Below are 27,903 nucleotides of genomic sequence, written 5' to 3' on the forward strand. Positions count from 1 at the left end.
GTCTGCCTCCTCTGCCTGAACGAACGTAAGCCATGGAAGGAAGGATGTGTCTTGCTCACAGTGGAATATCCACCACCGACAACAGTGAGGCACAGAGGTGACACTTGCAGCAAGTTTGATGAGTGAATAAATGGCTGTTGCTGCTGCTTGGTGTAAATGCACAGGATGCTGAGATGAACAGGTACTTCTGAGAGTGCCTGGGAAAAGTGATGAGTGGGGGTATTGCATGAGAGTGAGCTGATTAAAGACAAGTAAATGGATATCCTTAAGGGCGCAGTCAAGGAGGGAGTGCAGGATTATAATGGCAGGAAAGAAGCAAACAGGCAGTTTATTGTGTGACTGATGATGTGGTTTTTGCACAAGACCACTTACTATGTGTGGCTCTGGGCGAGCTTCTTAACCTTTCTAAGCCTCAATTACCTGATCAGTAAAATGAGGCTGATAACCATAGTGCCTTCCATCCAGGGTTGTGGTGGGGGTTAAATGAACTAATGGAGCCTGGTACCGGGTAAGCACGCAATAATTAACTGCTATGACGGATTCGAGATTGGGGGAAGAGTGTGAAATGTTGCACTGCAAAGAGATGTTTCTGTAATCGTTGCGAATCTTGGTCCAAAACTTACTACCCTGGAATAGACCTTGTTCCCAACCACTCACCCACACAAACATGTCTGCCTTGCCAACGCCATCACCAGCCTTTTCTCCTCTCTGACTCTTCTGAGAGCTAGCCCAGCGCCTGGCACAATAAGTTTCTCCATAAGTATTTGTTGTTGTTCTTTGCACTTCTCACCAACAGTGCTGCCAAGATTTTAACCCCATCAGGAGAATCTCTGGTCAGGGAGAGATGTCTCCAACCTTCCTAGGGGAGAATGGGCTAGGTAGAAAGATAGCACTCGGAGGGCTCTGAATCACTCTGAATCATCTGTAAGGGTGGCATAGTAAACGTAAGTCATAGGAGGAGAGTGGGTTTGGTCCACCAGAACCTCCCCACGGAGCATCTGCATCCAAGGGCGGCCAGAGGCCAATAAAAGGGGCTGAGGCCTTGGCTCCTTTAAGAGGCGTGGCCTCACTGCAGCCTCCGCAGAGGTGATTGGCTGAAGCGGCCGGCAGTGGGGGGCGGGACTCGGTTGCCAGGGAGCGGCGCGGGAGCCGTGAGGGGACTGCGGCGGCTGCGCGGAGGAGCGAGGCGCTAGTTGGGGTCGGGGCTGCGCGACGGCGCAGGGGCTGCGGGGAGCGCCGCGCAGGCCGTGCAGTTCCGAGCGAGGAGGCGCCGCCGCCATTGCCGCTCTCTCGGTGAGCGCAGCCCCGCTCTCCGGGCCGGGCCTTCGCAGGCCACTGGCGCCATGGGCCAGTGCGGCATCACCTCCTCCAAGACCGTGCTGGTCTTTCTCAACCTCATCTTCTGGGTGAGCGGGGCCGGGCAGGGCGAGGGTCCGGCGGCAGGGCCGGGCGAGGCCGCGACGAAGGCGCCCGTGGGGGCCGAGCCGGGCCTGGGCCTGGGCGGGCGCGCGGGGGCCTCACTCGAGCCCTCAGGCGGCTGAGGCGAGGGGAGGGCCGGGTTTGAGGCCGCTTCGCGAGGTCCCTGCCGGACCAAGCCGGGAGCCCGGGCGCGGAGGACGGCGAGGGGAGGCCCTCGGGGACTCCACGGCCTCCAGCCCGCGCCTTCGCGCTCGGCCCACGCGGGCTGGCTCGGTGCCAGGAGCCCCCGTCCCCCCCTAGAGTCGCCGGCTGGACTGAGAGCGCTCATTGCAGACTCTTAACAGGACGTCAGGCTCGAAATAGGATCTTCCCCAGAGGCTCAGGTTCCGCGCTCTTTGTCGGGGCCCCGCAGACGAGTGGCCGTCCGGAGGCGGGCAGATCCGCGGGGACGCCGCGGAGTCGGGGCGAGGGTTCCACTTAACGCCCTTTGTGTGTGGGGAACCGGCTGGCTGTCACCAGCCCAGAAAATGAAGGGTTTCAACTTGAGGAGCTAAATAATCCATTGACCAAGAACATAGGTCTATTTGTTTTGGTCATGGGGGTGACCAAACCGTGAGATTATAAGCCTTGGTTAAATATATGATGGAGATGCCACAAGATTTTGAAAGTGATTAGTTTACTTTCAATAAAAGGTGGCTTATGAATTTTTAGGGGGTGCGCCCTCGGAGAAAGGAATGTTTATAACGATGTCATCTTAGTTTGGGTCCTTATCTCACCAGGGACTTTTATGGTAACCTATGTTGTTCCTATCCGTCTTTCCACCCTCCAGCCCATCTGGACTTTGCACCCGGATAAATCTTTTAAAACGTTTCTGCTATCACATCACTTGATCTAAAAATAAGGAAAACAGAAGCTTCAGCGGTAGAATAAGGTTCAGCTCCTTCCCCCGGTCTTGCAGCTGAAGTCCTCAGTCTGATCCCAAATCACCTTGCCCCTCTAAACTCGTCATTTCCTTAAACACTTGAGTGCCCTGGACAGATTGCTCTGTCCAGAGTCGCCAAAGCACTCCTTGACATTCCAGTTAACCATACTCTGTGCCTCTTCCTCCTCCCCATCATCACTGGTCCCCATTCAGCTCCTCCCTCCCACGCATATGCACACCTGTTCTGGAAAGAATCTTTCCTCCTCCCCCAACCCCCCAACAAGGGATAAAACAGCTGTCTCATAAAAGGATGGTTATATATTTAAAAGCACTTACTACACACTTGTATTGCCAGAGTCCTTCAGGGCATTTGTGTGTGAAGAGAAGAGTCCTAACTGAGAGGTAGTACCTGTTCGCAACCACCCAGGCGACACTGGGATTTTCGTGATTTCTTCTTTTCCAATTAGAGCAGTGTTTCATATACTTTAATTTGAGTTACAGGCTTATTTATTTATTTATTTATTTATTTTGTTTCATTTTTTCAGTTTCTTGAGTTTATTGTGCAGAATGAAATGCACGTGTAGAACCAGTTCCATTAGCAAAAGTCGTATCAGTCTCCTCCTTGAAGATGTGGCATGATTTGTGAATCTGACCATTATAAGGGCATCTTTTGCTAATTTAATACGTATCTATATACCTACTGCTACTTATGCATCCATAACATTTTTTATTCCATAAAGAGAAATATTTTCTACAATGCTTAAGTCATTAACTCTCATAGCATCTCGTTGTAAACCAGGAGTCAGCAGTCTCTGGTCCAAGAGCACAAAACTGTTAGCTACCTGTTTTTCTACAACCTGAGAGCCGAGAATAGTATTTACATTTCTAAATGACTGGAAAACAAATGAAAAGAAGAATACTATTTCTTGGCATGTAGAAATTATATGACATTCTCCTACCATTTGACCTAGCAATCCCACTACTGGGTACATACCCAAGGGAATGTAAATCATTCTGTTATAAAGACACATGCACACATATATTCACTGCAGCACCATTCACAACAGCAAAAACATGGAGCCAACCCAAATGGCCATCAATGGTAGACTGGACAAAGAAAATGTGGCACATATACACTATGGGACACCACGCAGCCACAAAAAAAGAATGACATCATGTCCTTTGCAGGGACATGGATGGAGCAGGAAGCCATCGTCCTCAGCAAACTAATGCAGGAACAGAGAACCAAGCACCGTGTATTCTTATTTATTTATTTATTTATTTAGTAGAGTTACAGACTTTTTTAAAAGGAAAAATAATTTTCAGGGGTCCCCAAATGAGAAACACTTTGTTAGCTAGTAAGCTACCTAAGAGGCAAAGATGTGGCTCTGTACTCTTTACAATTCCTTGTGAATTTATGGCCATAACTATTTGATTTTGAAGAATATTAGGTGAATTTTAGGTTATTCAAGCTCAGGGACTGGAATTGTTCGTGTAACAAAATATTGGAACTATAGGAACCATTTTCTTTAAATTAGATTTTTATTTACTCAAATGTCAGTTCTAAGTGATTCCTCTGAATCTCTGGATGTTGTGTAAGTATATGTACTATTATTCCAGTGAAGAAAGTTATTTTGAACTTCTGTGGTGCTTTTTATAGTGGGTTATTGCCAAGACTGAAGTGGTAATGTTTAGTAAAAATACCCTTTGTCTTAGTTAGTAGGGTAGTAAAGTTTTTGTGAGTTGTGTTAAGGAAGTTAAGCAGATACGCTGGGGGCTCATGTAGCACAGTGCTACGTAACTAATGAGGAAACAGCATTAGGTATGTCTCCCAAGAAAGTATTAGTTTATGGACTAACTGTGGGAATCTGATGATGATGGGTGATGGCAACTAACATTTGAATTACTACACCCCAGGCACTGTGCTAAACACTTTACATGGTGTATCCTCACAGCTTTCCCATCTAGCAGGGAATATTATGTATATTTTAGAGGAGAACATTAAGGTTGACTGAGCTAAGCACACCCAAGGTGTGGTACAGCCTGCGTTCAAACCCAGGTTGTCCCATACTCCAGAGACTGTGGTGTTAGGACAAAGTGTGATTTCAAAAGATTTGTAAAGAGAAGAAACTTGTTAGAATCACTTCTCTAAAGCATGCCGATTTTAACATTGCTAAAATTAGAAACTGTACCAGAATTTACATGACACTTTGTTTTCTTTTGAATTAAGTCATTATATGAGGAAGTACATTCAAAAATGTTAAAAGGTTCTTCCTGGGAGTTTGTAATGCATTCTTCAGTTTTAATAAATGTATTCTTATATAGTGGCCCCTCCCTCCTTTTAATGCCTTGAGATATATAAGTGGAAGAATAAACATACTCTCCATAGAGCATATCAACTGTTTACCTGGGTTCCGTTGGGCAACTGTAGGCAATAAAAACTATGTTGCACTGGCTCTTAACTGTCAGATGGTAATGGCTGATTGTTAACAAGGGTCAAAGTTTAATTGCTTTGGCAAGACCTTTAAACTACACTTTCTTATGTCTTGATATCCTGATTCAGCTGTCAGTTTGTTCATTGAGCTGTGACATGGAGATAGATATATACCTGAAATACTCAGGCTGTAAATTATCTGACAGCTAAAATCGTTACTGTTGATTTGGTGTAGATAGTTTGGAACAATGCTGTAATAATGTTACTGTGGAAAGGCACAAACCGAAAGCGGAAACAGTCATTTCTAAAATCCTGAAATTTGTTTTAATGGAAATAGGGAACTCCTGCTATGGTTAGAATGTTTGTCCTTTCTAAAATTCATGTTGAAACTGAATCCCCAACGTGGCCGTATTGAGAGGTGGGGCCTTTAAGGGGTGATTGGGTCATGAGGGCTCTACCCTCATGAATGGATTAATCCATTCATGGATTAATGGATTATTGGGTTTTCATGGGAATGGGACTGGTGGCTTTATAAGAAGAGGCAGAGAGACCTGAGCCAGCTTGCTCAGCCCCCTTACCATGTGTGATGTCCTGGGCCACCTCAGGACTCTGCAGAAGGCTCTTACCAGATACGGCCCCTTGACCTTGAACTTCTCAGCCTCCATTTATGTAAAAAATTTCTTAAATTACCCAGTTTCAGGTATTCTGTTCTAAGTAACAGAAAACAGTCCAAGACAGTTTCTCACCAAATTCTAGAATATTAGGATTTGTAGCTTGAAAGATAATATTGGACAAGTGAAAGGATGTACAACTTGTATCAACTTGGATCTCTGTTTTTATGGAGTGATAAGGCTTTAAATGTAAGTGTATTCATGCTGGACCCATGAGGATTTATTGAAGAAGGTTAGAAATGTTTGAGGTAAATGACTAAATTTTAAAGGCTTTTTTTTTTTTTTTTTTTTTTTTTTTGAGATGAAGTCTCACTCTGTTGCCCAGGCTGGAGTGCAGTGGCACGATCTCGGCTGACTGCAACCTCCATCTCCCGGGTTCAAGCAGTCTACCTGCTTCAGCCTCCTGAGTAGCTGGGACTACAGGTGTGTGCCACCATGCCCGGCTAATTTTTGTATATTTTTTAATAGAGACAGGATTTCACCATATTGACCAGGCTGGTCTCGAACTCCTGATCTCGTGATCTGCCTGCCTCGGCCTCCCAAAATGCTAGAATTACAGGTGTGAGCCACCACGCCCAGCCAAGGCTATTGTATTAAATAGTCATTAGCCTATTCTGTAAACTGTACCTTTGTACCAAGGTCAGATAGGATTTTTAATTTGGTAAGTCATTTAATTTGACCAAAGAGGGCTCGCCTAAAACAAGTTTAAATCAGTACTTCCTACCATTAAGTTTTTATTCTGGTAAATTAATTGATTATTTAATCGAGTCCTATGTTATACAAATTACTTTTTTTTTTAAACCCTATTAGAAAAGCTAATTGATTAATACCTATTTTGCTCATATTTATTTTAGGCATTACAGGGACTGGAACAGAAAACTTTGTCCATGCTTATAGAATTTATAATCTTAAATATCTATTTAGGTTGCTGCTTTTCATCTGAGAGGTGATAGTATAACACTGTGGAGACACCTGTAGAGTGGGGGAAGTACCACAAAAAAGTCACATACCTTTTAAATAAATGCTTTAGAAGTAGCTTTGGAACATGGCACCTTCACTAACCATCATTCATTCATATGAAGTACTTTATACATATAAATTGTATTTGAAAGCCATATGGAACCTTTAAAACTTATCCTGCCTTTAAAAATAAAACTTGTCGGCCAGGCACAGTGGCTCACGCCTGTGATCCCAGCACTTTGGGAGGCCGAGGCGGGCGGATCACAAGGTCAGGAGATGGAGACCATCCTGGCTAACATGGTGACCTCGTCTCTACTAAAAATACAAAAAATTAGCCGGGCATGGTGGCATGCACCTGTAGTCCCAGCTACTCGGGAGGCTGAGAGGCAGGAGAATGGCATGAACCTGGGAGGCGGAGCTTGCAGTGAGCCAAGATCGAGCCACTACACTCCAGCATGAGCAACAGAGCCTCCATCTCAATAAATAAATAAATAAATAAAACTTATCACAACTTATGTCTGTGAATGTATATAATTAAGGAAAATTTGCTTTGCTAAACAAATATAACACTAATGTTTGAGCACCTGCTTTGTGCTTATATTGTTGATAAACAATGAAAAGACAGTGAAAAATCTGTATTCTTATAGAACTTACTTTCCGGTGAAACAAGGCACACAAAAATAAAGAAGAAAAATGATCAGAGAGATGTGTTATGCAGAGAATTAAAGGGTGATGTGATAAAGTGATTGGGTGGTGCTTTATGTTGGCAAAAAAATCTGGAGTATAAGAAGTTGCTGACTTGGGTGATTTGGAAGAGATTGGGAGATTGAGGGGATTCAGAACTGAAGGAACAGGCTATAGACTGTAAGGCAAAAGTATACTTGCTATGTTCAAATTACTAAGAGGTTTATACTATCATCCTTTTGTTTAAAAAATACAACAGTATAATGAAATATTTCAAGTGTGGTTCTCCCTTGTCACAAATCTTGTACATACTTTGTGTTTTCCAGCACATCCTACACTTTTGAGGTGGTAATATGATATTTTCAAACCGGAACCTGCATCTGATATCCTGGAATTTGTTTCTCTACTTCCTGTATTTCTCTTATTATGAATGACTGCTCTGACAAAGAATATGTCATGGGACACACCTTCAGCTAACTTTGCTTTTTCATAGTTGTTTTCAATTCACTAGAAGAAAATCTTAACTTGTCAGGAAGCAAGTACATAATAGGAAGTGTATGTGTCTTAGTTTGTCTTCAACAGTTAAGAAAATGAATGTCTCCACTCTTACTATATTCTTACTCACCTGTCCACTGACCAAAAAGCCTTGTGGTCCTGAGTAATCATTTAGAACTTGGAATCAGCAGGGGCTCTCTCTGTAGTTGCAGTTTAAGGAATGGGTTATTAGCTTTCTAGGATATTTATCATGCTTTGAAATAATTTAATGAATTTTATTCCATAAGATCTAATTCAGGTTAGGCTTGTTTGATTTTTTTTCAGAAAATGTATTCCATAAAGTTTGTACTTAGACCAAACAGGTGTACTAAGAATCATTCATGAGTAAATGCATGTTGAATATCTACCTTTGACCTGTTTTTGAGAAATAGAGTAAACACAGTCCCTGTAGTCTGACAACTAATGGGGAGAGAGGGTAGACTTTTCATCAAATTAAATTTCTATGTGCACCTTTCCCCCAGAAATCTTTCTCATGGCTGGTCTCAAGTAAGTCTTTATTGAAAAATGTTAACGTATCTTCTTCCTCTTCCTTCTTCTCACTGTGTTCCTTTTAGTAGTTAGGCAGAGTTAATAGATAAGAAAAATTATCTTTTTTATGTGTTGTTTTTAATCTACTGAAGGGGTTCTAGAATATATGTTGACATTTTGTAACTTACATTGTTGTTGCTATTGATTAAACACGTAATCCAAGCATGGATGAACTCTAGCATTACAAAGGTTAAGCTCCTCAGGCTCCTATGATGCTGTAGTGGACTCTTTTTACAGTTAGAGTATGGTGGGGTAACAGAGGGTCTCAGAGAAAATACATATTTAAATTTCATGCTTCTCAGATAACCTCTGGAGCCCTACCATCTGGAAACAGCCAATTTCCATGCTGTTTGGCAATGGCAATTGGTTAATCTCCAGTTTCTTTGCCACCCGAACTTTTGAGTTGTTCAGCCAGTAGATATTGGATGAAATAGAACAACTTTGTTAAGCTGGATTAATAATGATTATGAAAAACCAAATAGAGAAAAGGTGAAAATAAGGCAGAATTGAGGAGCATGACCTTTGGCATATCATCAGAGTAATAGCAGTAAAAATGATTAAAATATTTCTTATTTAAGAATAATGGCAATAGTAATAGTGATGTTGATGGTAACAGTGGCTTGTCAGAACTTTAAACTTAAACTCTTAGCCAGGCATGGTGGCACATGCCTGTAATCCTAGCTACAAGTAAGACTGAAATGGGAGGATCCCCTGAGCGAAGGAGTCTGAGGCCAGCCTGGGCAACATAGCGAGACCCTGTCTCAAAAAAAAATAAATAAATAAAATAATTTTCTCATTACTGTAGTGGTGAGTTAAAAAAACACAAAACTTTACACCCCAATTTAAGTAGGACTTAAAAAAAAAACTTGTCTCTTTGAAAAGTAATACGAGAAAAGGAACATAATGTACATTGAAAATTGTGTTAGATAATCAGAAAACATGTACAGGATGAGTCAAAGCCACACAGACCTGAGAAAAGTGGTAAGTGGGAGAGATTGGCAGAGGTGCCTAAAATATTTAGGATGTAAGAGGTGTCCGTGTTTGGTTGGTTAAAGACACATCCAGGAATTAATTCATTGGTGAGAGAACAGCAAAGCCTCAATTTCAGACATAATTTTAACTATTATTCTAATTATTCAAGTAATATATTTTAAAGAAGACACTAAAAAGTATTTTAAAAAGCAAACTGATATCACCCATAGTTCTACCACCGAGAGACAACCAATATTAGCATTTTGGTTTGTTTCTAATATGTGGTATATGTGTTTTTTCCCGATCACACCACAATTATATTATTAAATGATGCGTTAAGAAAATTTCAGGGCTGAATGCAAACACACCTCTGAATACCTGGGCTTTTTAATTTTCATTTTTGCAGCCACAATTTCATTATAACATCTCGATTAATTACCTTTTATACAAATCTGTGTTTCTGACTAACTTTCTTAAGGATAGATTCCTGGAAGTGGAGTAAGTAGGTATATAGGCATCAATGCTGAGGCAGATATGTATTGACAGATTGCTTTCCAAAAAGATGATTCTCTATTAGTTTGTGTTCCTGCCTGTCTGAGGGCCCTTCTCTCTGCACCCTCACACATCTTTGAATACTCCTTAACTTTACTGTTGATCAGTTTGTTAGGTAGAAAATGATATTATTTAATAGCTTCAGAAATTCTTGGTAAGAGTAGCTTTAATTTCTGAAAGAGGATTTGGAGTCTTTGGCCTTTTTTTTTCCTTGAGAATTGGTAGGAGAGTAAATGATATATACTGGTAGTGGACTTACATAAGAAGTAGTTGTGTTTAGTGCCATAAACTATTCTGTCAGATTAAGTTGGAGGTGAAAGAAAGCCTGGTTGAATTAGAGAATATACATTACGGCAAGTAGAATGCTAAAGGATTTAAGATGATTTTAAGATACTTGTAATAGCATAAGGGTGGAGTCTGGGGAAGCTTTCAGAAATCCACTCTATGGAATTACCAATGATTCTTCCCAGGAGAGAAAAGAGGTATATGAAAAATAATAGGACAGTATAGGAAACTCTAGATTAAATGTTAAAAAGACATATGCATAAGATGGATTCCTGCCTGTTTTTCCCCTTTGCTTTTAAGACCTGCTTTGTTACGAAGTCTAGAGTACAACAGTTTTTGCTCAGTCTTTTGCTTCTTGATTTTTTTCCTTTCTCTCAACACTCTAGTCACTTCTACTTTACTAATTGATTCTTTGGCAAAAATCGCTCCAAAGGAACAGTTCACACAGGCAAGCAAGAATTTGTCAGGCACTATGCTTTTAGGTGAATAAAGTCCAGATGGTGCCTTGTCTTTACATTGTCTTGATTCTTGCCAGTTCTAGACATGAACCATCATCAAAGTCTACTACATACCACTGCAAGAAACTCACTTCTATTCTTTGCTTCAGCTTCGTCCAAAATGTGCTGTGGGATGCTTTCACCTTCACATTTCTAAATCTCCATATAGGTATACTTTTGGCAACAGAGCTACCTTATCTCCCCACTTGTAGCAAATCTGTTTCATTTTTATTATTGCCACATTCCAATGGCAAGTTACACTGTGGTTGATGAAAATGAAGGAATTTAATAGTTTTACAGATTGTAACTTTTTTTTTTTTTTTTTTTTTTTTTTTGAGATCAAGTTTTGCTCTTGTTGCCCAGGCTGGAGTGCAGTGGTACGATCTCAGCTCACTGCAACCTCCACCTCCCGGGTTCAAGTGATTGTCCTGCCTCAGCCTTCCTGAGTAGCTGGGATTACAGGCATGTGCCACCATGCCCAGCTAATTTCATATTTTTAGTAGAGACAGGGTTTTTCCTTGTTGGTCAGGCTGGTCTCGAACTCCCGACCTCAGATGATCTGCCAGCTTGGCCTCCCAAAGTGCTGTGATTACAGGTGTGAGCCACTGCGCCCGGCCCAGATTTTAACATTTTACCTACTTTTCTCTTTCATAGAATATTTGAAAATTACCCCCCCCCCCAAAAAAAAATAGTTTCTTAGCTATGGAAAAAGCAATCTCATATAAGAATGAAATCTCTTTAAGAGATTTCACATTTGCGCATATGTAGAGGAAGGGTAAAAGCATAAAATGAAGTATCATACTTTTGGAACTCATACACTTGCAAAATTTTATAACAAGATGGCTTTATTTTTTAGAGAAACAGCTCAATGGAAAAGCATTGGCTCTCCTAAAGTTTTAAAATTTTGTGACTTAATTTAGAGGATAGGCTTATTAAAAGATAAAGAATGGTTTTTAAAAAATTATTCTTTCTGTAATTTCAGACCTCAGCCTTTTGCCTAAATTTCCTTTCACTTCTTTGTAAAAAGGATGAATATTTTTAGTATACTGTCCTGGCACAAATCCTCCTTATAGGCTCAGATTTTCTCAGTGGTGACTAAAGCAGTTCAGCTGCTTCCAAGTTCTACATTTCATCTCCTCTTCTGTTGCACCTCCCTCCTCCCCATACCCCTCCTTTGCAGCTGCTTTATTGGCAAAGCTCAGATCCTTTGATAGATCTCAATCCCGTCGTGGCCCTTCAAAAGAAGAATTTAAGCTCACGTTTTATATAGCTTTTCTGATAGCCACAATTTCTGCATTAAAAATCTGAGGGACTACAAAGTCCCTATGCATACTAGTTAGGAATTTCTTAGAACCTCTCTTCCATTTACCATACTGTTTCCCATGTTCTTTTGTGTATTTTTCATATTGACGGTTGGGTATCATTACAGCAGTTACTTTTGGCTGTTTTTAGGTCTTCAGCAACTACTGGGATAATATTTTCAGAGTAACCAGTGTCATTTCATAATTGTTCATTATACAGCTTAAGATATAAGCACCATATACATATTTCAGTAAAAGCAAAATTTGAAGCTGTTTTCAATTTAGGAAACACATCCTCTATTTATAAGCAATTTGATGTGTATAGTTTCATATCAGCAATCAGTGCAGTTTCCTCTTTGGTGTGTGCAACTAGTAAGTTCGTTTCACTATATGTTGCCAAATTGAGCTTTGTTGTGTTCTCATCTCGTTGTGTGACTTGGATGCTGACTGGTTGCAGCCTGGGAGCAAAAAAAAACTGTTCTAGAGTCTATCAGAAAAGAAGAGGCAGCTTTACAAATGGCATCTCCTCACAGCCCTCCATTGCATTTGTTGTACGTCTGGTTGTCTCTCTTGGTTTTTCTGCTTTCTTGTAGTCTCAGTTTCAGATGAGTGCCTCTTTTAGTGAGGAGTGGCGGTGGCAGCAGAGGAAACGTTTCCCTTGGCCCATCTCCAAGCAGCACTAAGTGTGCGTCTCATTGGAACCTCTTTAGATTGAAAACTCATCATTTTATGTCTAAAATGCAAGTAGTTCATCAGTGAACTATGCTTCAGGTTAATTGTTAAGTATATATGTCCTCCAGTTTTCTCTTATTTTCATTCAAATTTACATAGGCTAAAACTAGCGAAGTTTTGGTAAGTGTACCGAAGGCTCAGGAATGGAATTCATTTTGACTCAAGCCTTGTAAGAAATAAATACTGCCTTTTAGAGTAAAAAAAGCTATAACATTAAAGGATAGAGAAATGCCTAGTGAAAACAAATAACAAAATTTGATTAATTTACACTTTGGATTGCTTCTAATTTAGCTTGAGGACTGATACTATTTAGCAAAATGTGTGTGTGTACATGTATGTGAATATATATCACACAAGTAGTCAATAAAAAGGGGTATTTGGTAAGAGTGTTAAGTAGTTGACATACTTCTGTAATAAATGCACCCAAATTAAAATAAGCTATTTCTCTTCTTCCCCCTGCCAACTTTTGCGCTCACGTACATTCTTTAGTACTATGCCCCAAAAGCAAATAATGTCAGTGAACTCTGAGAACCTTTGAACAGTTTGCTGTAAGTACAGCATTTATATTTATGACAGATATTTATGATATATTAATATATTCCAGATGTAATGGCCATCAGAATTCAGCAAGCTGGATTAAGTTGCCAAATGTTTGAATAGTGAAGTAAAAGCTATAAGCATTGAACTGAAGAGAAACCAGATACAAACAAATACAAATATAAACCAAAGCAAATACAAACCAAAGCTTATGATAGAGTTGGGAGGGTGATTTCAAGGGAAAGGGGTAAGATGAGGTGTACTCAATACATTTTAACTGATACCTGCTGTCTGCCAAGCACCGTTCTAGATGATACAAGGGTGAAGGACAGATGGGTATAATTTGTGCTCTCAAGGTGTGTTGAGACAGGTATAGCTATAATTGCAACCGTTTTGATAAATATTCTGTTAGAACCATGTACTGGGAGATGTGTGTGTCCACCAAGGGCAGCTGATCCAGCCTGAAATGGTCAAGAATGGCTTCCAAACGGAAGAGGTAGCATTTAAGCTTCACCTTAATGAGCGACAAGGAGTTCCCAGGCATTTGAAGAGAGCATTCTAGAGAGAACAGCAGAGGCAAAGAAATGAAAGAATATATGGTCCATTTCAGTATAACAGTTCTATATTGTTCATGGTTCACAAGGGGTAATGAGATCTGAGGCTGAAAAGAGGAACAGCTTGGTTCATCGGGGACTCACTTGCCTCATCCTGATTTTAAGTAAGGCTATGCCTTGGTCTGTTCTTTGTTTTGTTTTGTTTTGTTTTGTTTTTTTGAGACGGAGTCTCGCTCTGTTGCCCAGGCTGGAGTGCAGTGGCATGATCTCGGCTCACTGCAAGCTCCGCCTCCTGGGTTCACACCATTCTCCTGCCTCAGCCTCCCGAGTAGCTGGGACTACAGGCGCCCGCCACCGCGCCCGGCTAATTTTTTGTATTTTTAGTAGAAATGGGGTTTCACCGTGTTAGCCAGGATGTTCTTGATCTCCTGACCTTGTGATGTGCCCGCCTTGGCCTCTCAAAGTGCTGGGATTACAGACGTGAGCCACCGCGCCTGGTCGATCTGGTTTGTATTAATAAAAATAATAATAATAATAAAAATAACCCTGGTAGTATAAAGAATGTATTAAGATGCAGGGAGAGTCAATAAATAAGATTTAGGGGGATAGGCCCAAATTAAGACAGAAGCACTGCAGTGGGGTTGAAGAGGAGTTGAAGTATTCAAATAATGTTTTGGAAGTAAACTTGAAGTTTTGTGATTGATGGGCTATAGAGGTGGGGCAAGGAAAGTTAATCCTCAGATGTTTGACCAGAAAAATTAGATGTCTGGTACCTTTTGCTATGATAGGAATGTAAGGGAAGATTAGATGGGCTGGGCAGGAAGGCAGAAAGGGTTTGAGACAGGTTGAGGATGGCATGTCTCTGGAACTTGCAGATGGAAATGTGTAGGTCTGAGATGATAGCTCAGGTAGTGAGCTACAATGACTAATGAAGCCATAGCTGCTATAGCCCACAGAGAGCCCAGAGAATGACTCAAGAATAAGGCTGAAGACAGAACCCTGGAGATCACTAACATCTCAGAGTCCGTGAAGAGAATGGAAAAGTGATCGGCTGGGGAAGTAGGAAGAAAACCAGCAGTGGGGCCTCTTGGAAGCCAGAGGAAGAGAGTTTTAAAATGATGTTTTTTAAAATTGCCTTCATTATTCTAGTTGTCTTCTCACTTTAAAAAGTTCATGTTACATTTTAAAAAACCAAGTTACTTTCCCAAATTTACATAAATGGAGTCTTCTTCCTCATCTGACAGTGATCCTAATGGCCTAGTGTAAGAAAATATACTGATGATCCCCAAGCTTACTGAATTTCATAAACTTAAATGAGCTGGGTTTTCAGGTTCAGAGAAGTTAATGATATTTCCAATATCATTGTGGCAGCTGTTTCTAGTTTGAAGATGATTTATATGTTAAATTTAAAAGGATGATGAAATACTTCTTGTGAAAGTTTCAAAGTACTCTATAAATGATAACTTATTTTTATACAAATGATAACCAAATGTTTTAACACTTACTCTGACACTGCATTTGCTTGTTTGCATATAAGCCAGTGGCATTGGGCTGTCAGCACAGAGCTGGTACCCAAAGATAGCAAAATTGACAATAGCGGAGAAAGTAAGACTCTGCAGCTGGAGAGTGAAGCCTGGAGAAGCAGCTGAAATAAGGCACACCTATCGCATGCCTTTGTGTGTTCACTTTCCCTTTAGGTCTTTAATACCTTGTTACTCAAAGTGTGCTCCAAGAAGAAGCTGCACCAGCATCACCTGGGAACTTGTTAGAAATGCAGACTCTCAGGGTCCTCCCCAGATCTCCTGAATCAATCTGCATGTTATTCAGATCCTCAGGCAATTCCTATATACTTGAAAGTTTGAGAACCACCATTCTAAATAATTGATAGAGGGCTTATAATGTTCTTTAATGACTGAGCCCTCTAGCTTTGCCATTTCACTGTCTCTAGGACAGCAAGATGTTTGGAAGTGGGGTGGGTATCATGCTCACTAGTTGGTTTATTTTCTTTTCCCTGAGGTGGGGTAGATAGAGATTAGAAGTGCAGATTCTGGAGTCAGATTGCCTGAGTTCAAATCCAAGCTCTGTCATGTCTACCACATTTCCCCACTTAATGAGGGTAACTGCAGTGAGCAAGGATCCCCCTGCCACCATACTGATCCGTATTGGATGTGGAATTGAGCTACAGTAAGCCTTTAGGGATGTGTAGGTGTGTGTCATCATCATTATTTTTTGGTTATGGTTTCTTGGTCCTAGCTGAACCATCAATTATTGAAAAGTAGGTGAAGTGTAGATAACTTTTTAACTTTAGCATAGAAATGCTCTGAATAAGGAATCCTAGAAGACTTTTCAGCTTCACTGAAAAAAGTCTATAACAGTTACGGTAACTCTCATTAAATTATACCATACTAAGCAATAATAGGAAATTTTTACCAGCAGTGCTTAGAGACCAGTACTGACTTTGTTTTCTACAGGGGGCAGCTGGCATTTTATGCTATGTGGGAGCCTATGTCTTCATCACTTATGATGACTATGACCACTTCTTTGAAGATGTGTACACGCTCATCCCTGCTGTAGTGATCATAGCTGTAGGAGCCCTGCTTTTCATCATTGGGCTAATTGGCTGCTGTGCCACAATCCGGGAAAGTCGCTGTGGACTTGCCACGGTAAGATGTGTTGTCAGAACACGCGGGAGTGTTTAGTCTACGCTACTCTATTCTTGAACCTGAGACTCTTTGGCTCTTACAGTTGGAACAAAGTTAGCATTTAAACTTCTAGCAATTATCTCTGATAAGTTTTTTTAATCAAGAGTGTATTTAAAGTTATTTTTTCATTTGTATATAATTTTAAACAATGTTTTCTTACAGTTTGTCATCATCCTGCTCTTGGTTTTTGTCACAGAAGTTGTTGTAGTGGTTTTGGGATATGTTTACAGAGCAAAGGTATGTTGTCTACTGTAATTCACATAATGCCTTAAAAGGTGGTTTAAGTGTTTCAATTAAAATAGAACACATTCATTTTATCAGAGTAAACAATTTCTTTTGCCTCACTTGTTTAATCTGTATTTTAAATATCTAAAGTTAATTGCCATATATTTACATATCAAGACTCCTCACCACATTTAATATAGCAGAGTATTGTATATGTATTGTTCTTGATTATAGGTATTTATAGCTGCAAATGAATAATTAGCTGAGAAGTTTGTTCAGATTTCCTCAGCACATAGATTGCCTATATGAGGGGAGGCATAATTTTCTGATTTCTGCTTTAGAGAACCAAACTCAGGATTTCGTTTTCCATTGTCTCTTTAAAAAATGCCTTGGTCCTGAACATAGAAAAAGATGCTGTGAGTTGTGATCCCACCTTCCACCCCTGTCCTGAGGAACAAGGGGTCCTGCCAACTTAGAACACCAAGGCAGCTGGGGCCAGCACTCCTTTCTTGCCCTTCATTGTTTTTAGTCATTTCACCATTCCTTCCTTTCTATTTTGCCTGATTTTGCTGTCTACCTCTAGTACCACTTAAGGCTAAATAGGCTGCTTTAAATTAATTAATATGGGCATAATTTTAGAGGCATGGTAAAGACATAATAGACTCATTCTCATTATAACTTAATGGTTTTAAGTCAAGGACATAATATGCCAAGTTAATTTTCAGATCATTGATACGTAAGGTACTGTAAAGCTATGCTAAAAAAATGCAATGGATTATGTCCCTACCTATGATCTGGTTATCAATTTTATGGACTTATTTTATTACTGTTGTAATTACCAGATAAGTCCAGTCCTCAGAGGGGCAAGGAGGATCTGGTACAAGCAAACTTTACTAAATGATACTTGCTTGCCATTTTAGTAATTGGCAGCAATAAGCTATGCAGCTTGTTTCCTGTCTCCTTTTTGCAATACATTGAACAGCAGCTTTTTCATTAAGTGCCACTTCTAAGGACTGATGTTTTTAACCCTGATTACTTTTGCACATTTAACCAACTCTAAACATAGAATAAATAAAATGGAAATAATGTTGGCATTTGTCCTAAAAGTATCTTACAGGAGCTTCAGAGTTGTTTTGTTTTACCTCCTTTAGGACAGGAAAATGAGTAGTCTTCTGAGAAACTTATTTGTAAAAGGAAGGCATCCATTTATAATTTAGGACATCTATCCCAAGCCTCAACTGTTCTCCCTTTTGGATACATTGTTAGCCTGCCATTTTGCACACAGTCTTCTCTTTGAATGCTTTAATCTGTGTGGTATATGTCTGAATTTTTACCTGTCACTTTTCTCCCTCCTGCCTTCATCTATATCTATATGAAGATGAAGGCAGGAAGGGAGAAAACGTTACAAGAAATTCATAGAGATCTGGCAACTTGCAAACATTTTATGTAAGTATTTTAGTAGGAGCCTTGACTAATGTTACTTTTGCTAGTATTTTTGAGGGACTGAATTCTTTGTTCTGATTCAGGTGGAAAATGAGGTTGATCGCAGCATTCAGAAAGTGTATAAGACCTACAATGGAACCAACCCTGATGCTGCTAGCCGGGCTATTGATTATGTACAGAGGCAGGTGAGCTTTCTTGAGGCAGATTTGTTTTTGAGGACCAATCACTATTGGGTCAACATTAAACTAACTGTGATTTCTGTGTAAATTAGCCATGTCGCTTCACATCCATGGCTATCCTGATGTGACCAATATTTTTCCCCAACCTTCACCCTTGAAAAGTTTATTTCATCACCTACCCAGATAAGAAACATCTTGAACTTTTTTTTATCATCTGACTTCCCCTTCCCTGACCCCAGTCTGTACTCTCCCAAAGTACTTAGCCAAAGGGGTGATGATGCAGGAGAGAGGTATGTGTCACAGGAAAGGTGAGAGTCCAGATAGACTCCAGGGGAGGTGGGAGGTCTATATATACTTTTAGAAAACAGGATCAGAAAAGACAACAGACAAACTGTCAAAAAAAAGTTGTTATGGACAGTTTCATATACACGAAGGTAGAAAGAATAGTATAATAGATGTTTGCACCCCGACCCTGTCTCAATAATATCAACTTTTTGTCAGTCTTAATTGCTCCCACTTATTTTTTGCTTCATTATCTTAAAGCAAATCTCAAAATTTTTAAGACAAAATATTTTAAACACTTGTCATTGGAAATAATATTTAACTTGGAACCAGATATTTAACATGTAAGACATGAAGTTTTTCCTTAGTTAGAAACTACGCCTTACAGGCAATGAACTTTTCTTTTTTTTTTCTTTTTTTTTTTTTTTGAGACGGCAGAATTTTACCCTTGTTGCCTAGGCTAGAGTGCAATGGTATGATCTTGGCTCACTGCAGCCTCCACCTCCTGGGTTCAAATGATTCTCCTGCCTCAGCCTCCTGAGTAACGGGGATTATAGGCATGCGCCACCACACCCAGCTAATTTTGTATTTTTAGTAGAGATAGGATTTCTCCATGTTGGTCAGGCTGGTCTTGAACTCCTGACCTCAGGTGATCTGCCTATCTCGGCCTCCCAAAGTGCTGGGATTACTTGCGTGAGCCACTGTGCCTGGCCTGGCAATGTATTTTTCGTATGGGGGTTCTGGAGCCACTAGCCATGTCTGGCTGTTTACATTGAAATTTAAAAGGCAGTTTTCTAGTCACACTAGCCACAATTTAAGTGCTCAGTAGAGCTTCATGTGGCTAGTGGCTACTATGTTGGATCATGCAGACTTTCCATTATTATAGAAAGTTATATCGGACATCACTGGTCTAGAGTGGCTTATTTTAAAGCTCTGTAGTACATGGAACTTCAGGTGTTTGGGTTTTGTGAGGAATAATACCTGTTCTCTTCTAGCTGCATTGTTGTGGAATTCACAACTACTCAGACTGGGAAAATACAGATTGGTTCAAAGAAACGAAAAACCAGAGTGTCCCTCTTAGCTGCTGCAGAGAGACTGCCAGCAATTGTAATGGCAGCCTGGCCCACCCTTCTGACCTCTATGCTGAGGTGAGTCTCTTGGCCAAGACTTGAGTCTAGCCTGATTAACCTGTTTTTCACCATGTCTTATCACCATCTGGGACTTCTTTTCTGCCACCTTTTACTTGTCTTTAATGTCATTGTTTTATTGTAAATTATAAAATGCATTGTTTTTTGCTTTAATTACATGTCTGTAAATTATACCAATCATGGAATCTTTTTTCCCCTCTTTCAGTTTCTGTCATTTTCCTTTCTGTCAATGGGTAGTAACCTGTGAATCTGCAGCTTTAACTTTTAAAGAAGACTTCTAATGAGGATGACTGTGTTTGTTACAGGGGTGTGAGGCTCTAGTTGTGAAGAAGCTACAAGAAATCATGATGCATGTGATCTGGGCTGCACTGGCATTTGCAGCTATTCAGGTAAGCACAGCTTGCCAAGGAGTTCTGTCAGAGTGAGTTGGTTCTCTGATGTCAGCCCTGCATGGTTTTAATCCCCATCACAGTGAATCTTTGTGTATGTAGGTAATGTGGAAGTGACTGAGGTACTGGCCTCCAGTGTCCCATTTCTTGTCTATATACCTAGACCCGGAATGGTCTAAAGAAACCAGAAATCTGGATGGGGAGGGACTATGTGTTGAGGGAACTCCTTGTCTTACTGTCTTTCTTGATTAGTGAGTGACTTGTTCAAAACGTAAATGAACTGTTGTCATAGTGTATTATTGGAAGATATTTTAATAGAATGTCACAAAATTTTTAAAACTTATACTTCTTTCTTTCAGTTTGGGAATACAAAGCTTTATTCAGTTTTTTTGTATGCTAGTTCTCCCTCTAGTTCTTGTTTTTCTGTCCTCATGGGTTTTATGTATTCATATATCTAAATCAAGAACTGGTACTACAGCACTGGTCTCTTGCACTAAATGCAACAACTTTTAAAGATAGAGACAGGGTCTCACTCTGTCACCCAGGCTTGAGTGCAGTGACGTGATAATAGCTCACTGTAACTTTGAACTCCTGAGCTCAGGTGATCCTCCTACTTCAACCTTTCGAGTAGCTGGGACTACAAGCACAGCCCACCACACCCGACTAATTTTTATTTTTATTTTTATTTATTTATTTATTTATTTTTGCAGAAATGTGGTCTCATTATGTTGCCCAGGCTGGTCTCAAACTCCTGGCCTCAATCAGTCCTCCTGTCTTGGCCTCCTAAAGTGCTGGGATTTACAGGTGTGATCCACTGCACCCAGCTTATGCTTTCTCTGCTTTTCTTTCTTTCTTTTTTTTTTTTTGAGACAGAGTTTTGCTCTTGTCGCCTAGGCTATAGTGTAGTGGTGTGATCTCGGCTCACTGCAACCTCTGCCTCCTGGGTTCCAGTGATTTTCCTGCCTCAGCTTCCCAAGTAGCTGGGATTACAGGTGCCCGCTACCATGCCCAGCTAATTTTTGTATTTTTAGTGGAGATAGATTTTTACCGTGTTGGCCAGGTTGGTCTTGAACTCCTGACCTCAGGTGATCCACCTGCCTCGGCCTCCCAAAGTGCTGGGATTACAGGCGTGAGCCAACGCGCCTAGCCTCAGCTTATGCTTTCTTAAGCCTGAAACTTATTTCAAGAGCTAAAAGAGCCGGGTGTGATGGGTTACATCTGTAATCCCAGCACTTTGGGAGACAGAGGCAGTAGGATCCCATGAGGTCAAAAGTTTGAGACCAGCCTGGGCAGTGAGACTCCATTTCTACCAAAAAAAATTTTTGTTTTAAAAAAGAAAAATGTAGATATCTTTTAATTGTTAGATAAAACCAATGTAATTGCTAGTTTAAATGTAAGTTGCTTGAATTGCTTGCTCTTTGTATATTTGAACAGAAGCTAGTGTATTTAATGGGAAAGGTGAAAGGATGATTGTCTACTTTGCTGATATTCAGACAGCCCTGAAATGATTCATTAAAAAGTCTACCTCTTTATTTGCCATGGTCTTTGCCCTTCTAAGTATTTACTTTGCAGCTCTGCATAGCAGTAATCTGATGATCAGCAGGGTTTTATTTCATATTTTGATTATTTATGCAAACACATTCATTTAGCTAAAAATAATGAAATATGAGGAAGGTCTCTTTTCCCAAATAGAATTCTGATCTGTGTATTCTTAATGATTTTATGTTCAGTAATAAAGCCACATGTATGCCGGGCGCGGTGGCTCACGCCTGTAATCCCAGCACTTTGGGAGGCCGAGGCGGGCGGATCACAAGGTCAGGAGATCGAGACCACGGTGAAACCCCGTCTCTACTAAAAATACAAAAAATTAGCCGGGCGCGGTGGCGGGCGCCTGTAGTCCCAGCTACTCAGGAGGCTGAGGCAGGAGAATGGCGTAAACCCAGGAGGCGGAGCTTGCAGTGAGCCGAGATCGCGCCACTGCACTCCAGCCTGGGCGACAGAGCGAGACTCCGTCTCAAAAAAATAAATTAAAAAAAATAAATAAAGCCACATGTATTAGCATGCAGCGAAAAAGCTTTGGAACTGTATGGTACTTGTGGTCATGAAATATGCAACACGTATGTAGAAGACTGATAAAAATAATCACTTTAGCTATGTCCTTCATCTAGTTAAGCGGCTTAGCCTGCCAGATATTTCTTTATTAATTTTTCAATAGGGGCTAATAAATATAACTAGTCTCTTAATTTAAATATAACTGCCATACGTGTTTTATACTTAAGTCACCCTGACTTAAGTAAAAGCTGATAAAGCTTGATTTTTTTCAGTTCAGCAAGGCTGCTTAAGTTTAGGGATTCAGAACTTTCACAGACTCAAAACCGAGTGGTTTTGAACATTTTAAAAACTTGGGTTTTAAGGGGAGAAAATTTATCTGAAATAATAAAAGAATTTTCCCTAATTGTTTTTAAGAGTACCTGTAAACATTCTAAGCTTTTGGTATTCAAAATCTGATAGATTGGTGCCCTGGGTGTGGAAAACCTGAACAAAGGCAGAAATAACTGAAAGATCAGTGAGCTTTTGTGCTTGTACGTGAATCCTAATATAGAAATTTAGAACTGGAGAGGATGGTTGGAGATTCTCCAGTCTTGGCCCTCTTTGTTTAGACACAAAATTTAGGGCTAGCAAGGATAGCGTGACATGACCATCACACACACACTGGCAACACTAAAGACCCCTGCCTCTGTTGTACTCTGCCTCCATTACAAGATTAAATTCCTAAATTTTGTCAGGAAACCTGACAGTTAATTGACACTTTAGCTGGATAAAATAGAGAGGTAAGATGGCAGAGTTGAGTAGTTACAATAGAGATTGATTTTTGTCTTGATTTGGAAAGCCTAAAATATTTATGATATGGCTCTTTAAGAAAATATTTGGTGACTCTTGCTCTAGTCCATTAAATAATCAAGATTTGGGTAGGACCAAAGTGACCAAGAAAGAAAAACCTGAAAAATACCAATTAATTATTATAACAGGACTTTTGGATATAAAAGAATGAGATTTAAAAATTTTTGATTTTTGATATCCTGCTTATTAATTAGCAGGATATTTCACTTCTTTGAGAGTAGCCACTCTCTTAACTCATGATCAGTTATGAATTTTATATTTAAAGAGTCTAGTTGTAATAATTGACAAAAATCTGGGTTTTGATTTGTCAAGCTCCTGAGTATCTGCTGTGAGTAAGGCTCTCTCTCTACAAAGGCAATATGGGGAAAATGTTCTAAGTCTTTACTTTGGAGTCTCATGAAGTTGGCATGTCCTCAAGATAGAACAATCAAGAGCAGACTTCGTAGAGAACTGTTTCCCAAGGCCATGTTGCTTTTTTCCTGGTCTCTATGCCACATGTGAAGCCAGTGGAGAGGGCCCTTTCCTCCTCTTCCTCCTCAATTACCAGTTATTCATTAAAATGAGTAACTTCCTTCTCCTTCCCCTCACACCCTGGCCAACATTGCAAAATATTATATAAATGAACTCATATAGTTTGCAACCTTTTGTACCTTCTTAAAAGCAAATTAGTGTATTTTGGATATAGATCTGTCTTTTTAATTTCATGTCTGCATAGTATTCCATTTTATAGGCATACTTTAATCAACATTAATGGGCTGTTTATAGCAAAAACTTATAACCATGAAATTACAGTATCAGAATGTATGAATGAATTTTGATAGGTATTTCCAGTTTTTTCTCAGAAAAGAGTGTTTCTAATGTGCAAAAGTTCTTACTTTTGTATAAGAATGCCTATTTCCCCCTACCACCACCTGCACGGTATATCATAGAACATTTTACTTTGCCAGTCAGTTTTTTAAATCACCGCTTGTCATTTTCTTGCAATTTTTGCAGTTGCTGGGTGTTATATTTGGGCTAAGTGAAGTTTAGTTCTCATGCCTTGAATATTGCAAGAGAGTATTTCATTGCAAGAGATAATGTTGGAGATAAAATATTTGTGTAATGTTTCTAAGTCTGTTGGAATATTTCAAAAATCAATGGAATTTCAGTATAACAGGCCTTTGGAAATGAGCCTGTAATACTTAATGGTGAGGATAAGAAATTATTGTGTAGAGCTTAATGTTCTTAAGCAGACTGATTCCCAAGCATGAGTAGAATTTTATCAAGTTTATTTAATTGTTTCAAAATCACTACAAGTTGATTTCATTGAAATAAACAAATTGGGAAAGAAATTCTTATTTCAGACCTCATTTTGAAAATGCTGACTCCTATAATAAAATTTAACCAATTGAAAGGAATGTGGGGAGGTGGGGGTGGGAAGAGAGTTTTTTTTTTTTTTTTTTTTTGAGGCAGAGTCTCGCTCTGTGGCCCAGGCTGGAGTGCAGTGGCCAGATCTCAGCTCACTGCAAGCTCCGCCTCCCGGGTTTACGCTATTCTCCTACCTCAGCCTCCCGAGTAGCTGGGACTACAGGCGCCCGCCACCTCGCCCAGCTAGTTTTTTTTGTATTTTTTAGTAGAGACGGGGTTTCACCGGGTTAGCCAGGATGGTCTCGATCTCCTAACCTCGTGATCCGCCCGTCTCGGCCTCCCAAAGTGCTGGGATTACAGGCTTGAGCCACCGCGCCCGGCCGAGAGATTTTTTTTTCCCTAGCAAATTAGTCATTTCTGAGCTTAGCATTTTTATTGCTCAATTTAATATTGCCTGGGAACATAATTGCGTTTGAGTTTATAGCTGTTCTAACAATGTTTTGATGTACAGAGAACAGAAATGTGTTTCTCTAGGAATTAGGTACTTCATCGGTCTAGAATTGACTTAAATTGTTTAGTAAACTTTAAATAATATTCACCTCTTAAGTGTGTTTAAGGTGCTTTGCACTAGTAAGCACTCAGCAAATTGTGAAGTAGTGAAACTGATGGATTTGAGCAGGAAATGTGTATCCCAAATGGGCAGAATATAGGTTAATGTGAGGGTAGAAATTGGAGTGGGTGACTTTATACCGTGGAGAATTCAGATTGGGGACATCCTTATGTGTATGTTTGTCTTAGTAGTAATCTTCCTCTTCAAACTTGGAGAGTCTGTTTATGGATTGGGTACATTTTGCAGAAATTAGATTGAGCCACGTATGTACAGAGGACCCTGTCTTTTAAAATCAGATAACTGAGGCTTGTCCCCATCAATGATAAGTTAAAAAGCAAATTATCTCACAAAAAAATGTATTTTGTGAGAAGGTCAAAAATTCTAGAATCACTTTCTCTTTAATCCAGCTTAATCGTTTTGCTTATCCAAAATAACATGGCTTGACTTTATTACTACTCCAATATGCTACCACAGAAGGATTAGGACTTATTAAAATAAAATGATGAAGGAAGAGTGACCTTTCAAAAATAGTATGTATACAATACCACAGAACTGTGGATTTCAAAAATGGTAAATGTGAAGGAAACAAAAATCTTCCAACTACATTTTTTTGGCATCAGAATTGGTTTTCCACCATAGGGCTATTCACATAGTGAATTTTGTGGATTGTTGTAAAGCCTATTGCTCCAAAAACCGAAGGGCCTGAAAAGACCCCCATTAAGCACACACATTCTTGCTCATTCTACTCCCCAGGCCTTTGCTGTCGAGAATGGTAGCCACTAGTCACATGTGTCTACATTTAAATTAATTTAAATAAGATAAGAAGTACAACTCCTTAGTTGCAGCAACTATATTTCAGGTGCTCAGTAGCTACATGAGGCCACATGACAGTGCGTATGTGGTATGTCTCCATCGCTGCAGAAAGTTCTTTTGGAGAGCACTGGCTAGACTAGTAGTGGGGATGCCAAATAAGAGAGACTTGATTCCCTGCTGGCTTTACAAAGAGTTCCTGGGAGGGAAGCTGAAGCTTAGGACTTAGTTCTTTAAAAAATAATGTACTCATAAGAAATTCCTTCTGTCACTGTTGTTATTGCCTTTTTGATGATTTGAAGTCATTGAACTTCGAAACAGCTCTATTACCAACAAAGAAATACACACCTGCCATGAGAGGGTTTTCAGCCTTTCTTCCCCATTGTTTTTTTTCAACAGCTGCTGGGCATGCTGTGTGCCTGCATCGTGTTGTGCAGAAGGAGTAGAGATCCTGCTTATGAGCTCCTCATCACTGGTGGAACCTATGCATAGTTGACAACTCAAGCCTGAGCTTTTTGGTCTTGTTCTGATTTGGAAGGTGAATTGAGCAGGTCTGCTGCTGTTGGCCTCCTGAGTTCATTTAGTTAAAGCACATGTACACTGGTGTTGGACAGAGCAGCTTGGCTTTTCATGTGCCCACCTACTTACCTACCTACCTGCGACTTCCTTTTTCCTTATTCTAGCTGACTCTTCATGCCCCTAAAATTTTAAGTACGATGGTGAACGTTCTAATTTCAGAACCAATCACAAGTCATGTAGTGTGGTAGAATTAAAGGAGGACACGAGCCTGCTTCTGTTACCTCCAAGTGGTAACAGGACTGATGCCGAAATGTCACCAGGTCCTTTCAGTCTTCACAGTGGAGAACTCTTGGCCAAAGGTTTTTCGGGGAAGGAGGAGGAAACCAGCTATCTGGTTAAGGTTAACACCAGATGGTGCCCCTCATCAGTGTCCTTTTAAAAAATATTTACTGTAGTCCAATAAGATAGCAGCTGTACAAAATGACTAAAAAATATTTTAGGATCATACGATGTATATCTTGGTTCATCTTCAAAATCGGAGACTGATCTTTGAAACTAGTGGTTTTTAATCAAAGCTGGCTTTATAGGAGGAGTAGAGTGTATGCACTACTGTTTTAAAAGAATTAGTGTGAGTGTGTTTTTGTATGAATGAGCCCATTCATGGTAAGTCTTAAGCTTGTTGGAAATAATGTACCCATGTAGACTAGCAAAATAGTATGTAGATGTGATCTCAGTTGTAAATAGAAAAATCTAATTCAATAAACTCTGTATCAGCCCCCAACATGTCATTTTTCATTATTTTGGGGGATATTTCAGTTCCAGAGCAGCAGTGTCGTGTTTTCTTTGTTGGTGCTGTCTATAGTTCATCATGATTTGCATGTGTTTTCATTATAGCTGTTGCCAGATTCTAAAGGCCTTGATATTCAAAAAACCACAAATGCTTTCAGTCCAGTATATCCTAGAAATATAGAACTCTACTTTGTGCAAGGCACTGGGGATACAGTGACGATACTGTCCTTGTCTTCAAGGAGTTTGGAGTCCTAGTATAGGAGACATACATAGGAGCAGATAATTTTCAAACGGTGCAGTGGTGGTAGTAATAGAATGGGAGTCCAAAGGGGAGTCCTGGAGAGGTCAGGGGTGACTTCGTAGAGATGCGCAAGCTTGGAGGCTGGATAGGCTTTGTTGAAAGATGGTACACAAGAGTGTGAAACAAAATTGTGTGTGCAGGGAGCTTAAAATACAAGGCTGGGGAAAGAAGTTGGAGAAGCAGGAAAACCCAGGTCCTCTAGTGTCTTATGGAACATCCTATGGAGGTGAGACCTGACTTGTAGGTGGAAGCAGCTCTTCAGAGGTTTGATTTGGAAGGTGAACTGAGAAGAAGGTGGTGATGCAAGCCGGCCGTGCTGGAGCCAGGATGAATTGGCGTGACTGGGCTTCAGTTAGGCTGGCGTAGCAGTTGAGAGAGCTTAGCAGTGGGCAGCAGGGCACTGTTGGGGGTGGTGGTGAGCGGTGGATTCTGACTGTTTGGAGGCAGGACGGTAGCGGAATTCGATCACTGATTGGACGTGGTACAGAGAAGGGAGAAGAGAAGACTCATCTAGGATGAGTCCCAGGTTTCTGGCTCAGTCAACTGGGGAAACAAAGTCACAGAGATAGGGAGTAGTTAGAGAACACATCTGGGGGTGTGAGCTCATGGTCAGTTTTGAGATGCCCAAATATGCAAATCTGTCCCACCTGAAAAT

The 27,903-nt window shown here is 40.3% G+C and overlaps 1 protein-coding gene across 2 annotated transcripts; it reads left to right on the forward strand.

Annotated features, from left to right (window-relative positions):
* Nucleotides 1-1,188: 1,188 nt before the first annotated feature.
* On the forward strand, nucleotides 1,189-26,939 carry LOC105491019 (tetraspanin 3). Of its 2 annotated transcripts, none has more exons than XM_011757102.2 (7): nucleotides 1,189-1,406; nucleotides 16,075-16,266; nucleotides 16,468-16,542; nucleotides 18,057-18,158; nucleotides 19,430-19,582; nucleotides 19,888-19,971; nucleotides 26,039-26,939. In XM_011757102.2, exons 1-7 carry the CDS (start codon nucleotides 1,344-1,346, stop codon nucleotides 26,129-26,131), a joined length of 762 nt encoding a protein of 253 aa, XP_011755404.1. In that variant the 5' UTR covers nucleotides 1,189-1,343; the 3' UTR covers nucleotides 26,132-26,939. The 2 variants fall into 2 exon arrangements, with proteins under 2 accessions (XP_011755404.1, XP_011755405.1); XM_011757103.3 differs by lacking the exon at nucleotides 1,189-1,406 and having other exon boundaries at nucleotides 16,079-16,160; nucleotides 16,193-16,266.
* Nucleotides 26,940-27,903: the final 964 nt, after the last annotated feature.

The sequence above is a fragment of the Macaca nemestrina genome, chromosome 7 (assembly GCF_043159975.1).
Source record: "Macaca nemestrina isolate mMacNem1 chromosome 7, mMacNem.hap1, whole genome shotgun sequence".
Classification (NCBI taxonomy): domain Eukaryota; kingdom Metazoa; phylum Chordata; class Mammalia; order Primates; family Cercopithecidae; genus Macaca; species Macaca nemestrina.

Coding starts and splice junctions, on each gene's coding strand:
- LOC105491019 (XM_011757102.2), top strand. CDS start 1,344: ATGGGCCAGTGCGGCATCACCTCCTCCAAGACCGTGCTGGTCTTTCTC. Junction 16,267..16,467: donor GTCGCTGTGGACTTGCCACG/GTAAGATGTGTT, acceptor GTTTTCTTACAG/TTTGTCATCATCCTGCTCTT. Junction 19,972..26,038: donor TGGCATTTGCAGCTATTCAG/GTAAGCACAGCT, acceptor TTTTTTCAACAG/CTGCTGGGCATGCTGTGTGC.